At 45.2% G+C, this 16,144-nt stretch overlaps 1 protein-coding gene across 1 annotated transcript in view; it reads left to right on the forward strand.

Moving 5' to 3' along the window:
* KDM3B (lysine demethylase 3B) overlaps positions 1 to 16,144 on the forward strand; it is a 74,348-nt gene that overhangs the window by 11,301 nt on the left and 46,903 nt on the right. The window contains exons 5-8 of the mRNA XM_044280631.1: positions 473 to 597; positions 779 to 853; positions 9,273 to 9,836; positions 11,132 to 12,326. Coding sequence (XP_044136566.1) covers positions 473 to 597; positions 779 to 853; positions 9,273 to 9,836; positions 11,132 to 12,326 — 1,959 coding nt within the window. The remainder of the gene's footprint in view (positions 1 to 472; positions 598 to 778; positions 854 to 9,272; positions 9,837 to 11,131; positions 12,327 to 16,144) is intronic.

The raw sequence follows: 16,144 nt of genomic DNA on the forward strand, positions 1-16,144 counted from the left end.
TCTATGGCGTCACAAAATACTGTGGGTTATTAGGAAACCGCCATATCTCTGTTTCCTAATACCGCTGTATGTCGCTGACACCGGTTTACCGCTCAACCCTACTGTAGTCTGATTAATAAGAATAAGGGTTACACACAAGTTTTGTTTTTTTCTGCGTTCCGTTTCCAGTATAGCCGCTCCGCAAACGAATAGAACATGTCCTTATATTGTCCGCATTACGGACAAGGATAGGACTGTCCTATTAGGGGCCAGCTGTTCTGTTCCACAAAATATGGAATGCACACGGCCAGTATCCGCGTTTTGCGCTGTTCCATTTTCCTGGATTTTGGAGACTGTTCTGTGAATAAGGTCTGAATGCATGTGCACTGCTTTCTACTACGAACGAGATTTTACATTGCATGGAGTAAAAACTGTGAATGAGAAGAGGCTATAATTTAATAGATTTGTATTTATTTATTTGTCATTTTTCTAGGTATTTGCAGTATTCAAGGTCAAGAAGTGAAGGTATTTAGACCAGATGAGAATGAAGCATGGATTTGTGGGATAGTAACCAATCAAGACCCTATCACTCGTATAATAAATGTTACAATAAGTGAGGTAGGTATATAGGTATACCATACACACGACTGTGCTTTTTGTCCACATCTGATCCTCATTTTTTAATGTAAAAGAAAAAAAAAAATCCACGTGAGAAACACCAGAAATTTATATTTTATTTAATTTCACATATTCCCCAATCTGTTACTGTAACTTAATCATTATTTCATTGTGTTCACAGGGAGGTGAAACTGTAACTATTGATCCTAAATTGGTACACGTGGTGCTAGTGAATGACTCTGTTTTAGAGCCTGAGGTAAGATGTTCTATTTGGATACAAACCCGGTGGAATGATACGTTGTTCTGCCAAATATTGTAATCCGGTTTTAAAATAATACAGTAATGGTGGGGTGGGTGAGCATTGGTCAACGCTATACTGTGTTGTAGTGGATCAAAGATGACTAGAAAGAGTAGGAGATGTAATTTTTCTAGACTGGTGTACATTTGGAAAACACTTTCGATAGAATAATTTCAGTGGTCTGTCCATCATGGGCAAAAAGTAAGTGGTTGCCAAGAACAAGCATATTGTACAATTAGGGATGAGCAAATCTATTTTGGATGAAACATCTGAAGTCATTTCGCATAAAACTTATTTTCAATACTGTACGGAGCGAGCGCTCCGTACAGTATTAGAATATATTGGCTCCGTTGAGCCTGAAATTATTACTCTGCGAAGTCTCGCGAGACTGCTTCCTAAATTGATTTATACTGTAAAAAATTTCCCGAACTCGTGTTCGGTTCCAAGTGGTACCTTGGAACCGAAACAGAGTTCGGGCAATGTTTTTTTTACAGTATAAATCAATTTCGGAAATTATTACGCAAAGTCTTGCGAGACTTCGCAAAGTAATAACTTCGGCTCAACGGAGCCAATATATTCTAATACTGTACGGAGCGCTCGCTCCTTACAGTAGTGAAACAAAGTTTTATGCGAATTGACTTTGGTTATTTCCATCCGAAGTTGATTCGCTCATCCCTAATTGTAATGCTTGTTCTTGTATACCAGTGAGTATGATAAAATAAAACTTACATAATCGGACTCTGCACCACTTGCACTATACACCACATTATCTAGTTTGGGGGGTGTTTTTGGAGCTGATAGAATCTCTTTAACTCTGGTTTGTGACTGCAATTACAATGGTAAACTTTGAGTTTGCGACATTCTAGGCATTGAGGTAAAGGAGGCAGGGGTATAACAGTGTAAATGACTAGTTCTACTGAATATTGTCACATAAAACAATACATCCATCTGCTCAGTTCCTCCTGCTCTGTAACATGCTGCCTGCAGCTCAGACACCATGTTCAGTGTAACAGGTTACCTTTTTATTTATCCATACATTTCTAGGTGGACTAACAAAGGAATGAAGGAACACAGAGTTCTAACAAAAGATGCTTTACAATTATTTTATAGGATACATAAGAATGAAAGGCGCTCTTTAAACAATAACTGTCCTTTATTTATTTTTTCATAAATAGTGCAGTTGAATATAATAAAGTTCCTTGCCTCCTTCAGTAACTCTCATTTCTATCTTCAATGACGACGGGCTGCCTGTTCACTGAAGGATCAGATTATGTAAAAGTCTATGGAAGTGGGAAGGGGAGTAGGGATGCTGGAGACAGGCAGAGAAACTGTCACAGAGACTGCTGTTGACGTAATTTATTAACTATCTTCGTTCGCTCCTGCATTCTCATCTAAACTGCTTAGGTTTGGTATGTTTATATCCTGCATTATGGCTACTATCTGTGAGGCTGTGCTACAGATACGGTTTCTGTCTGTGGAGACTATGGTCAGACATGAAACCAGCTAGTCTCCACCCGGTAGCTCATGAAAAAACAGAATTACTGACATAACAGAGGGAAAAATTGCTATAAGTCCAAGTCATATAATGGTGAAAAATGGTGTTCCTCCTGTACATGGTAATTTTATACTGAAAAAAATACCTGAAATGACAGTTACACTTTGAAAACCTGCGGGCTGCACGTTATCGAGCAGGAGGAGCTGAGCACATTGATACATTGTGTTGTGGGAAATTATTCAGTAAAACTTGCAATATATGTATATATATTTTTAAATCTCAGCTTTTTTTTAACTTCAGTTGCACACTGGGTTTATCCATGACTGACTGTTATGTACTGTATATAGTTATGTAACACACTAGGATTGTCATGAAACCAGAACTTGAGCTTCGATTTTGATACCAAGTAAAGTATCAACATACTAGATGCTAAATCGATACTTTGCAAAGGAAAAAAAATGCCCATGTTGCCCATTATGTGAGAAGTTAATTGACTGGGTCAGCTACTATTAATGTGAGGCTCATGGAGGTCCAAATTGATAAAGCCATATGCCTTACATTAATAGTAACCCTATGAAGTACCTCCTCACATAATGGTCAACATGGGGTTAATGCCTGGGAAGGGAAGGACACTGCATGGCCGCGTTATGCGTGCAACATGTTCTCTAATCGGAACTGCTACTAAGCTGTGAAAAAGCTCAGCTTAGTATCGAAAAACTGATAATCTTAGTATTGAATGGAACCAGGCATTAAAGGTTTTGTCTTACCTTGGTTAATAATATAGGGCTTTGTTATATGCCTGCAGCTGTATGCAGTGACGGCCAGTTTGCAGTGTTCGCCGACGAACACATGCGATCTGCCATCTTTATTCCCAAGCCCGGCAATGCAGAGGTAAGTCCTTACCTGTGCCTGCACCGCGAGCCGCTCTGAAACACACGCGGTCACCGAGAGCAGGCAGTTCCGAGAACGATAAAGATGGCAGATCGCATGTGTTCGTCTGCGAACTGGCCATCACTGCTGGCATGGACACGTTATTTCTGTGACCGCAGCCCATATGCCTCTGCCAACTGACATCATAGGCGGAGGCATCCCGGCCTATAGTCTGAAATAAGAAATTATTACAGCCCTAATACTCAGACAGTATAACGTTTGAAAACACAATTTTAAAGGTTTTTCCTTCTGGTTCTATAATTAACTATGTTTTATTCCTTATATATAATTGCCGCCCACTCATATCTGCATCTGAATCAATGGCTTAACTAAATATACTATCATGAAATGTTAGGGGTTTGGGGACACCACAAAAGAGATCTATGGTGCTGGCCTTTATTAGAAACTATAATCCGCAGCTCCTGTGCTTGCAGGAGACACATCTCATCGCCAATACCTCTCGGGTATTAAAGAAACCCTGGGTACAATGGGCCGCGCATTCATATCACACCTCTTCTTCATGAGGAGTGTCCTTATTAGTGCACAAGCAACTGCGCTGGGAGGTGAAAAACTCAGTCATTGATTCAGAAGGCAGATATGTCTTTGTTCACTCTCTAATTGATCACCCCCCCAGGATCTATGCAGGTCCTTCACCTGGCTGCTACATTTGTGGCCTCATATCCGCAAGCTTGAGTAATCTGCATGGGTGACCTAAATATGATGTTAGACCCCTCACTCGACCGTCACCAGAAACATGCAGACCCAACAAATGCAGGTACTCCCTCACGACTTGGTAGGTTCCTGACTGAATTTAGATGGCTAGACCTCTGGAGAACTAAGTACCCCACCGATGATGGATACTCCTGCCACATTGGCGGACACGACTCCCTAACCTGAATAGATATATATGTTGGGCAGTGAGGTGGTGATGATCTATCTAAGGGCGATAACATATCTCCCCAGGGGAATATCGGATCACTCACCGATACTGGGCACCCTGATAAGAGGCACTCCTTCAATAATGTATAGGATGCATATACATCCCTTCTGGCTGAACCTTTTAGAATGACGAATGAAAATTAACATAATCTGGCACTAGTGTGGGACATTTCTTCAGGGGTCCCTACACTCCATCATATCCTATATAAAAAAAAGACACTAAACGTTCAGAGGCAGAGCTGGAATCCTGGTGTACTACACTGGAACAGCGATATATTAACCCTTTCATGACCAAGGGTCATTGATGCCCCAGTGTCCAGGTCAAAATTTACAAATCTGACATGCATTTTTATGTGGCAATAGCTTTGGAACACTTTTACTTATCCACGCCATTCTGAGTTTGTTTTCTCGTGACACATTGTACTTCATGATAGTCATATATTTGAGTCAATATATTTCACCTTTATTTATGAAAAAATTCCAAATTTACCCAAAATTTAAAAAAATTCTCAATTTTCCAAATTTCAATTTTTCTGCTTCTAAAACAGATAGTCATACCTAATAAAATATTTATTACTTAACATTCCCCATCTGTCTACTTTATGTTGGCATCATTTTGGAAATGTCATTTTATTTTTTTAGGACGTTAGAAGTTTAGAAGCAATTCTTACAGCTTTTAAGAAAATTTCCAAAACCCACTTTTTAAGGACCAGTTCAGGTCTGAAGTCACTTTGTGGGGCTTACATAGGGAAACCCCCATAAATGACCCCATTTTTAGAAACTACAACCCTCAAGTTACTCAAAACTGATTTTACAAACTTTGTTAACCCTTTAGGCATTCCACAAGAATTAAAGGAAAATGGAGATGACATTTCAAAATTTCACTTTTTGGGCAGATTTTCCATTTTATATATTTTTTTTCTTTAACACATTGAGAGTTAACAGCCAAACAAAACTCAATATTTATTACCCTGATTCCACGGTTTACATAAACACCCCACATGTTGTCCTAAACTACTGTACGGGCACACGGCAGGGCGCAGAAGGAAAAGAAAAGAATGCCATACGGTTTTTGGAAGGCAGCTTGTGCTGGATTTGTTTTCTGAATGCCATATGTTTTTAATTTTTCTTCCGATCGTCTTGTGCAGGGGCTCGTTTTTTGCAGAAAGTGTTGAGGTTTTTATTGGTACCATTTTTGGGTACATAGGATTTTTTGATCATTCATTATTACACTTTATGGGGCAAGGTGACCCAAAAATTGGCTGTTTTGGAACAGTTTTCATTTATTTATTTTTACAGCGTTCATCTAAGGAGTTAGGTCATGTGATAGTTTTATAGAGAAGATCGTTACGGACGTGGCAATACCTAATATGTATACTTTTTCGTATTTATTTAAGTTTTACACAATAATAGCATTTCTGAAACAAAAAAAATGATGTTTTAGTGTCTCTATAGTCTGAGAGCCATAGCTTTTTTATTTTTTGGGCGATTGCCTTTAAATAGGGTATCATTTTTTGCGGGACAAGGTGACTGTTTGGTACTATTTTGGGGGTCATAAGCCTTTTTGAACGCTTGCTGTTGGACTTTTTGTGATGTAAGGTGACAAAAAAAATTGGCACTGTTTTTTATTTATTTTATTTTTATGGTGTTTATCGGACAGGGTCTATCATGTGATGTATTTATAGAGACAGTCGTTATGGACGCGGTGACACCTAATATGTGTATTTTATTTTTTCATTTTTTTTTATAGGGCAAGGCAATTTCTTTTTTTAATTTGCATTTTTATTTATTTATTTTTACTTTTATTATTTTCACTTTTTTTTATCAGTTCCCTCTTGGATCTTGAAGATCCAGTGGGGCTGATAGTTGTACAATACTTTGCAATGCTCTTGCATTCCAAAGTATAATACTTCCAGATGTCCTGTAGGTGGCAGCACTGGACGCCTTTGCCATGGCAACCATCGGGTGCTGCAATCACTGTTCTGCAGCCCCGATGGTTGAGAGAGGGAGCTCCCTCCCTCTATTAACCCCATGGATGCCGCAACCGTGGCATCTATGGGATTACAGGAGAGTGTCAGCATAGAGCTGACACTCTCTGCTGATGGCGGCTCAGGAATGGAGTCGCCGCCATCACCCACAGCAGGGGGATCGGGGGCAGCTCTGGAAAGGGGGGGGGATCGGGGGGTACAGCCGACAATATCGAGGGAGGCTGGGGCAGGAGGGGCGGCTAGAGAATGAATGCATGGGGCGGGGAGGGGGCGGACCGCATCAGGGCAGCTGCCTCTAGATGAGCTGCAGGCGGACACAAGGGGGGGCTTGGGGGGGCACAGGCACAGATCCGGGGGGGGGGGGGGCGGTATTACGAGGACCCTACCTGATTTCATGCTCTGATCTGCAGAGCGCAGATCAGAGCATGAAACCGGCATTTTTTTTCACTGCCGCGATTCGATTGGTTAGTCTGCACAGACTAACCAATTGGATTGATTGTCGGCAAGGGGCCACTCTGATTGGTCCCTTGCCGGCAATACTGCACTGTATGCTGTCCGTGACAGCAGCAGGGCAGGGGCAGAAGCTTAAAGAGCTGCCAGAATGTTTATATACGTGGTAGCTGCACAGGGTATATATACAGATTGCAGTCGGAAGGGGTTAACCACCAAACTAATACCAATAGAAACGCGTGGCTCCAAGCGGGAAGACAATATTTAGCGACCCTTAGAGACAAGGCTGATGGGAAATTATTTTTCCTAAAACAGACTGCATTCAAATTGGGAAACCAGTCAGCCAAACTATTTATTAGCTCGACTAGTCCGTCATGACTCCCCATTCTCAACAATTTTAGCAGATAGAGATTCTACGGGACAACTCACAAGAGGCGATAGTCCGTGCCTTTACACACTTCTACCAAGATCTATGTAGATCTAGCATGACAGCAACTGAAGCGGACATAGCTGCCTATTTGGAAGACATAACTATACCCACCCTTACTACAACGCAGCCTACACAACTAGACCAACCAATTAGCTTGGAAGAAGTTATGCAAGCCATAACAGACCTTAATAATGGGAAATCCCCCGGTCAGGATGGGTTCTAGCTTCTCAATTGCTATCTACTCTCCAATTTTCTTTGGATAGAGGACACCTACCTGACACTTTAATGAAAGCCACTATAATATTATTACTTAAACCACATAAGGATCCCTTAGATTGTGGCTCATATAGACCCATAGCATTACTAAACATAGATTACAAAATCCTGACACGGGTTCTGGCCACTCGGCTAAATCGGGTAATCCTGTCATTGGTCCACCCAGACCAGACAGGATTCATTCCAGGGAAATCCACCACCGAAAATATTAGGAGGGTCCAGGTAGCTGCTCAGGTAGGGTTCTCCTTAAACGAGGACTGGGCCTTGGCTTCATTGGATGCTGCCAAGGCATTCGATTCAATAGAATGGCCGTATCTTATTGAATGCCTTAAAAAGTTTTGTTTTTGGCACACAATTTCTTAAATGGATAACTATACTGCAGGCCTATCAGCAGATTGCCGATAAATGGAGAGCTATCCGACAGTTTTCTACTTCACAGAGGTACGAGGCAAGGATGCCCTCTGTCGCCACTCTTATTTGCATTGGCAGTCAAACTCTTGGCGATTAGGGTAAGGAGTAGCAACAATATAACAGGAGTGACCATGGGGGAAAGAGAGGCGTACTGACGACATTCGAAACGCTGACCCAAAAATATAATATTCCTCGCACCCACTTCTTTTCATACCTATTCCCACTTAGTGCAGCCAAAGGTCAAGAATAGCCCTCTCAGGGTAATTGATAAATGGAAAAGAAATATACCCACACTCACAGATGAGTCTATAGCAGATTTATTGGAATCGCATCTGCAAGTATCGCCAGCAGTTAACAAAATCATACAACATTACAGTATTCATCAAACATATTTAATGCCAACAGAAAGGGCAGGGCTTCATATACTGCAAGTCCGTGATGTGGAGAGCTAGACACAGATTTCTGGCATATGATATGGAGTTGGTCCCATTGCCACGTTTTTGGATAGAGGTGACTGCCTTTCTATGCAATTTGCTGCCGCTCCAGATAGAGTGCACTCCTGACATTTGTCTGCTTGGACTCATAGGTGAAGATAACTGGGATCACTACATGACAATATTCACTATTGTGGCACGCAAATGTATTGCTCTGAGATGGTATGACCCCAATAAACCGACCATATCCATGTGGAAATTGCAAATCGACCAAATGATACCATATTTAGTGTTGGTGTATAAACACCATAATAAACCCCCAAAATTTTAGAAAGTCTGGGGCCTCTGGTGCAACTCTCCGCATACACTGTACTCAGCCCCAAGAATGCGGCAGGCACTGTCGGCAGCCCAAGGATCAGTCGGTTTAGTGGAGTCACAAAAATGTTTAAGAATAGATAAGAAACATTATAGCAATGCAGCAGATGACTGAATTATATATACGAAATGGACTTGATTTATCTGTGTACTCCATGACATGCAATGTGGTCGTAAGTTGTTTCTGTTCTTTCTTTTGTCTCAATAAGAGAATAAAATAAATTATTAAAACGGCATACAAACTTAATGGGGGCGATTTTAGTAATTCTGTCTGAATTAGACAGGATAAAATTAGAACAGGTAGAAACTGCACCAGATGTATCACAGTCTAACACTATATGATACATTTGCTGCATCTTGCTGAAGGTTCTCTTTCATACACCACCTGTTTGTGGGCCTCCTTTACTTCACTGTTTTGGAGCACATTTTTAATAAATCTGCTTATTTCATGACTATTTGGCCACCTTTTTTTTTTTTTTTCTTCTATAGACACTTACAAGGAAGGTAGGAAAATGCCTAGACTTGTACTTCACAGATTGGTGCAATGTGTACATTTCTAACACTTTTGCTTTATGTACAAACTGACCTATTACGTTGTGATCCTCAGCGTACCCTCATTCTCACATGTCTATAATGAACTATGTTTCAGGACATGTTAAAAATAGCAAAAACAACAAAAGCAAAGAAGAAAAAAGAAAATACAGATGGAAGAGATGGCCGTAGAAGAAAACTACCTTCAGATGCAGAAGGTGATTCTTCAGGAAAGAGACAAAAAGCAGAAAAGAAAGAGTTGGATACCAACGGTGGGGATTCGGGTGAACCTAACCGGAGTTCCTGGACTAGTGGCAGCAGTGCTGACCCCGCTGTAGATTCTAGATCCAAACAGATGTTACATTTTGTTCCACAAATTAATCGCAATATTCGCTTTGCAACTTACACCAAAGAAAATGGCCGCACATTAGTGGTCCAAGACCAACCTGTTGGTGACGGAGCACCCCTAGCTTTCCCGTCGTTTTCAGCAGTGGCTAACCAAGGCTCATTGATGCCAGAAAGACCAGTGAATAAGAGTGCATTGCCGGCTGATAATCCTGTAAGCACCACTGAGAGTATAACGTCAAGTGGGGTAACACCAACTACAGTAAGAATATCCGACACCAGTCTTTCCAGTGTAGCAGCAGAGGAAAGCAAGAAACCTAGCTGGACCTCCGGAGAGGTAATTATTTTACACTTTGTAACTAAGTTTCTAACCATTCTGGGGAATTTGGGAAAGCCCTCTTTCAGACGAGCGAGTTCCATAGCATTACATTGATTTATGATGCCATGTAGCCCTTAGAAGTCTGGAATGTATTGGATAACACTGACATAATGCTGTCGGTGTTATCCAATACATTCCTGAACTGTAAGGGTTACATAGCATCATAAATCAATATAATGCTATGCAACCCCTCAGTGCTGGGAGGTCAGGACGGGAGCTGCCGCACAATCATGCTGCAAGTTTGTTGCGTGGAACTCACTCGTCTCAAAGGGGCCAAAACCTGCAAGAAAACTGTAAACCATTGTGTGAAGTTGTAGATTCAGCCATTTAAAGGGCATCTGTCAGCAGATTTGTGCCTATGACACTGGCTGACCTGTTACATGTGCACCTGGTAGCTGAAGGTATCTGTGTTGGTCCCATCTTCATATGTGTCCACATTACTGAGAAAATGATGTTTTAATATATGCAAATGAAACTCTGGGAGCAATGAGGGTGTTGCTGCTATACCTGGAGGCTCTGCAACTGCTGCACCCTCTCTACTTTGATTGACAGGACCAGGTATGATCATGTTTACACTGCCTGGTCTTGTCAATTAAAGTGCAGAGGGCGCAGAAGTTGCAGAGAGCCAGTTCAAGACAGAACTATTTTTGCCCCCTTTATTACCAGACACTTTTTTTTTTTAAGCACTTCCACCATAGAAAACTGTATATTTAAAATTTGGTTGTTTTAAATAATTATTACATCTTTTTTGGTGATGCACAGGACTTTATTTTGATGTGATTTTTATTTTAGTGTTTTTATATATTCACAAAAAAGGAAAACAAATATTCTTTTCCACACTTTATTATTATTTTTTCAATAGCATAAAATAAAATATATTTTTTTTAACTTCGTCATGGCCACTTCCTGATCGGTATACATGGCACTCAGTGAGTGTGCCGTGTACACAGTGATGCGGAAGGTAGGCATAGTAATAAGCTGTGTCTGCCTTCTATGTGTGGCAGCCTGGCCGACACTGACAACCCTCCCTCACCTGCAACTGCATCATTAGCATGCAACTGCCATCTCTGCAAGAACATTTAGAAACTTACTTGCAGAGTTAAATGCGGGCCCAGCAGATGTTAAAATAGACCCAACAGACTGAACCTTTAAGCTACCTATACCATCTTACTTTCAGTTAAATGAGTAAATCATAATTTTGCATATTAAAAACCTACTGATCCCGAGGTTCTATCTTGGTTCATGTCTTGCAGAATTTCAGAAAAACTGTGCCTGTGAAAAGTAGTTTTGGCATGTGTGTACCTCAGCCAACTTTTGGAGAGGACAGAAACCAATCCAATGGTGCAGTTCAAGTAAATAAACCTGCTGCTTTCCATTTTGGAACTAGTAGTCTTCAGGAAGATTCAAAAGAGGCCGATCCTTCTAAAAATCTATTTTTCCAGTGTATGTCACAAAACGTTCCACCAAGTAACTACTTTACTGCCATCTCAGAAAGTACTGCAGAAGAGCCTTCAAGCAAGGACCTGGGGATGCTATGCAAGGAAGGTCCTTCTTCCACACTTTTCAAGCCAAAGGCTCTCACCCCACAGGAGATGAAAGGAAATGCAAAACTACAATTTTCTGAATCTATGCCTAAACTTACCCCAGCGTTTCCTGGAAAGGTGTTAGCTGCTCGACCACCTGAGACCCATGAAAACCTTTTTCTGCAGCCCCCAAAGCTTTCACGAGAGGAGCCATCAAACCCATTCTTGGCTTTTTCAGATAAAAAGGACATGTCTCCATTTGGCTTTGTCACTCCACCTACCCAGAGTTCAATGCCTGGAAATATTTCATCTTCTATATGGCAGGACCAGCCCAGAGTTGATGAACCCAGCTCTTTGTTGAAGACTAAACCCCTTTTCACAACAGAGTCACTTAAAAGGCTACCCATCACATCAAGTGCAGCAATAACTGAAACTCTCCAAAGTTCTACATTTTTGGGAAATGGGCGCTCAGATTCCCCAGGAAATAGCTTGAGTCAACCAATTGAAATGCCAACATTGTCTTCAAGTCCCACAGAAGATAAACCTGCAGTTGGATCTGGACAAATGGACAATCCGTTGTTAAGAACATTCACTGCTTTGTCGAGTCGACTCCAGCCAGGTGTCCTCTCCTCCTCAGACCTTTCTCATGATGGTAAAGCCGCTTTTGAGTCTGTTAACCGGTTCACACTGGATGAACGAAGTCGAACTTCAAAACAAGACTCTGATTCTAGTACGAACAGTGATTTAAGTGATCTGAGTGATTCAGAAGAGCAGCTGAACTCCAGAGCTGGCTTTAAAGGGATCCCAGAGCACCTTGTTGGCAGGCTAGGACCGAACGGAGAGCATGTTGTTGATTTGCTTTTGGCAAAAGGTAGAGGAAAACAGGTCCCAAAACCAAGACCAAGAACTAATGCTCCACTGAAAGGTAAGAAGGAAGGGAATATGACATTTTATTTATTTTGGGTGAGTAGTTCCTACATGAATTGCCATCGTAATAATAATGCTTATTTTACCAGAATTTCTCGCCCATTTTCCTTGGGGGACACAGACCTTGGGTATAGCTCAGCTCCCTAGGAGGCGTGACACTAAGTAAAACTGTTAAGCCCCTCCTCCATCAGCTATACCCTCAGCCTGGAGATAGAGGCTACCAGTTTTAGCTTAGTGTCCAAGGAGGCAAGACACTCCCTGCTACTGCAGGGCTGTTTTCTCCTTGTTATTTTTACTTTTTCTTCTAATTTTGTTATTTTATTTTTTCCTAGGGATACCAGAGACGCATTGACCTCTCTGCTCTCCCGGGGTTGAGCTGCGCCAGTGCCAACTTATCTGCACTGCTGCCTCCCCCACAGAAGCAATAGGAGGATCTGGGCAGCAATGGCTCCCCTACATCCCGCCAGCTAGGGGGTCGCCCGCACGCCAAGCCCCTCTTCCAGCTTCCTGCCACTGCGGTGCCAGTGGCTGAAGGGGCGACCCTGCTGGAAAGGACTGAGGGTGAAGACGTCGCACGGTGAGATGGCTATTCCAGCCCATACCCCGTCCCTATCTGCAGCATCTACCCCTCTGGGTAAGGGGGGCACCCGTGGTCGCTCATTCTGAGCGCTCATCTGCAGGACAATGCAGCACAGCAGCATCCTCAGCACCCCCACGCTTTTCCCCCCCACGCTGCTATCTTCCCCCCCCCCCCCCCCCTCATTCGGGGCTGACTCCATTTTTCTCTTCTCTCTCTCCCCCTTCCCGCCGAGAACGGGGGGCGGGGCTTAGCGGTCCCGGCAGGGGGCGGGGCTTAGCGGTCCCGGCAGGGGGCGGGGCTGCCGAGCGTCATTTTGGGGGCGGAGCTACGTTCTCCTTCACAGGAGACATTTCAAGCGCTGGAGGGGGCGGAGCTGGTTCCCCGCGCTTTCTGCTGAGGTTTCCCGCGCTTCCTCACTCCTGACAGGAAGCTGGGACACGGTGGGGGACTCTAACCTCCTGTGTACATCGCTCGGCTTCTGTGGGCGCTCTCTGCTGCTCTCTGCTGCTCACTGCTGTTCACTGCTTCTCTGCTGCTGCTGATCTGGGCCATCTCCTGACGTTCTTCTGAGGCACTGGTAGGACAGTTAACCCTCTCCTAACCCTCCTGGTCATAGCTGCTATAACCCTTTGTGGTCTCTATATTAGAGTACAACCACACTTCAGCATGTCAGATCCCACAGGTGCCCCCAAACCCTGGTACCATGCCTGTACCGCCTGTGAGGAACTTTTTCCGCGTGGGCAATCTGAGCCGCATTGCCTTGCATGTCAGGCCCCGGTGCAGGGCCCTCTTCCCGCTGCGCCCCCCGGTGCCTCTGAACCCCCTGACTGGGCTAGGTCTCTGTCTCAGGCGGTGGAAAGCCTTACACACGTAGTGGGCCGTCTCGTGGATAGACCGCCTCTCCCGCAGGCTGCCACAATCCCTGTCGCACCCGCTGGGACTACCGTTTCTGCCGCCCCCACTGGTTCCCTGCCTCCCAGCGAATCTTCCAGGGCCCGGCATACTCAGAAACGTTCAAGGGTTGAGCGCACATCTTCTCCAGATGCTTCGCTCTCTCCGCCATGCGTGCGAGCTCAGTCAAGTCTATCCTCTCAAGGGATACGCTTTCTGAGGGAGAACTGGCGGATTCGGACGTGGACATGGACTCAGAGCTTCCGTCCAAATTGGCGTCCGCGGTGGGGCATCTTGTCACTAGCATCCGTGATACCTTTCAGCTACACGATGACCCCCCCAGCTCTGAACAGGCCGGCGTGTCCTTTCTCCGCCCCAAACAGGCCTCCAAGGTTTTTCCCATACACGCTGATTTTTCTTCTGTGGTATCCAAGGCTTGGACTCGGCCTAACGTCCGCTTTATTACACCCAAAAAGCTGGACATTTGTTATCCCTTTCCAGCGGATTCTGTGACCACGTGGACATCCCCGCCTAAGGTTGATCCTCCCGTGGCTCGCCTGTCCAAAAGCACTACTATTCCTGTACAGGACGGATCTTCCCTCCAGTCTGTTGAGGACCGTCGTACGGAATCCCTCTCCAAGGCCATATTTACTGCCTCTGGTTCGGCCCTTAGACCGGTCTTTGCCTCCGCCTGGGTTGGCAAAGCGGTCTCTGAATGGGGTTTGCAACTGGAACGGGAGTTAGGGTCGGACGTCCCTGTTCAGGACCTCCGTTCCTTAGCCCAACTAATTGTTCAGGCCGGAAAATTCGTCTGTGAGGCCTCCCTTGATGCGGGTGCCCTCATTGCCCGTTCCTCTGCCCTGGCAGTTTCTGTCAGGAGGGAACTCTGGCTGAAGGTTTGGGCGGCGGACGCCGCTTCCAAACGCTCTTTGGCCGGCCTACCATTCACGGGTTCCCGCCTGTTCGGAACCCGTCTGGACGAACTTATATCAGAGGCCACGGGTGGGAAGAGTACTCGCCTCCCCCAGTCCAGGCCAATGGGCGCCCCCCGTGGTCGCGCTGGTTCGTCCCGTTTTCGGTCCTTTCGCAAGCCCACCGGGTCTAGACCCGCGGCCAGTTCTTCTTCCTCTGGCCCAGCCCAGGATAGACGCAAGAAGCCGTTTTTTCGGACGCAACCTACCTGGCGCAAGTCCCAGCCTGCACGGGCTCCCACAGGCCAGCAGCCCTCTGCCTGAAGGTGCGCCCCCACCCACCCGGGTGGGGGGCCGCCTTCTCCTATTCAAGAACGTATGGCGGGCCCACATCTCAGACGCATGGGCGCTCGAGATTGTATCTTGCGGATACAAAATCGAATTTGCGTCCATTCCGCCAGACCGTTTCTTCCGATCCCGTCCTCCGCGAGATCCCGTACGAGTGGCCGCCTTCTTCGCGGCCATTCACTCTCTAATGGACAAGGGTGTCGTCGCCCCCGTGCCTCCGACGGAAAGGTTCAGGGGGTTCTACTCGAACCTCTTTGTGGTTCCCAAGAAGGAAGGCTCAGTGCGTCCGATCTTGGACCTAAAACGCCTGAACCGTTTTCTCCGACTGCAGAGATTCCGGATGGAGTCTCTCAGGTCCGCAGTGGCCTCCCTGGAAAGAGGGGATTTCATGGCCTCAATCGACATTCAGGATGCATACCTCCACGTTCCGGTTGCTCCATGTCATCACCGCTTCCTGCGCTTTGCGGTGGGGGACGATCACTTCCAATTCGTCGCCCTTCCCTTTGGTCTGGCGACTGCTCCTCGAGTGTTCACCAAGGTCCTGGCCCCTGTCTTGGCCCTTCTACGTTCAAGAAGTGTTTTTCTTCTCCCATACTTGGACGACATCCTGGTCAAGGCACCCTCCTTCTCTCAGACATCCCGCAGTGTGGAACTCACTCTGGAGACCCTGATGCGGTTCGGTTGGATTATCAACCACCCCAAATCTTCCCTTACCCCCTCCAGACGGCTGATCTTCCTGGGGATGCTCCTGGATACAGAGTTGGCGGAGGTCCGCCTTCCGTCGGACAAGCGTCTGGCCCTTCGCGGGTCGGTTCGCAGTCTCCTCCGTCATCACCGCCCTTCCCTCAGATCCAGCATGCGGTTGTTGGGAAAGATGGTTGCCTGTTTCGAAGCGGTGCCGTTCGCACAATTCCGATCCCGCACCTTTCAGAGGGCAATTCTGTCGGCCTGGGACAAATCACTGAGGAGTCTGGACAGGACCTTTCTTCTGCCTCCCCTGGCTCGAGCTTCCCTCGGCTGGTGGTTGCATATCCCTCTAAGGGGGAAGTCCTTCCTTCCACTGAACTGGCTGGTGATTACCACAGA

Source organism: Bufo gargarizans, chromosome 2, assembly GCF_014858855.1.
Source record: "Bufo gargarizans isolate SCDJY-AF-19 chromosome 2, ASM1485885v1, whole genome shotgun sequence".
Taxonomy (NCBI): Eukaryota; Metazoa; Chordata; class Amphibia; order Anura; family Bufonidae; genus Bufo; species Bufo gargarizans.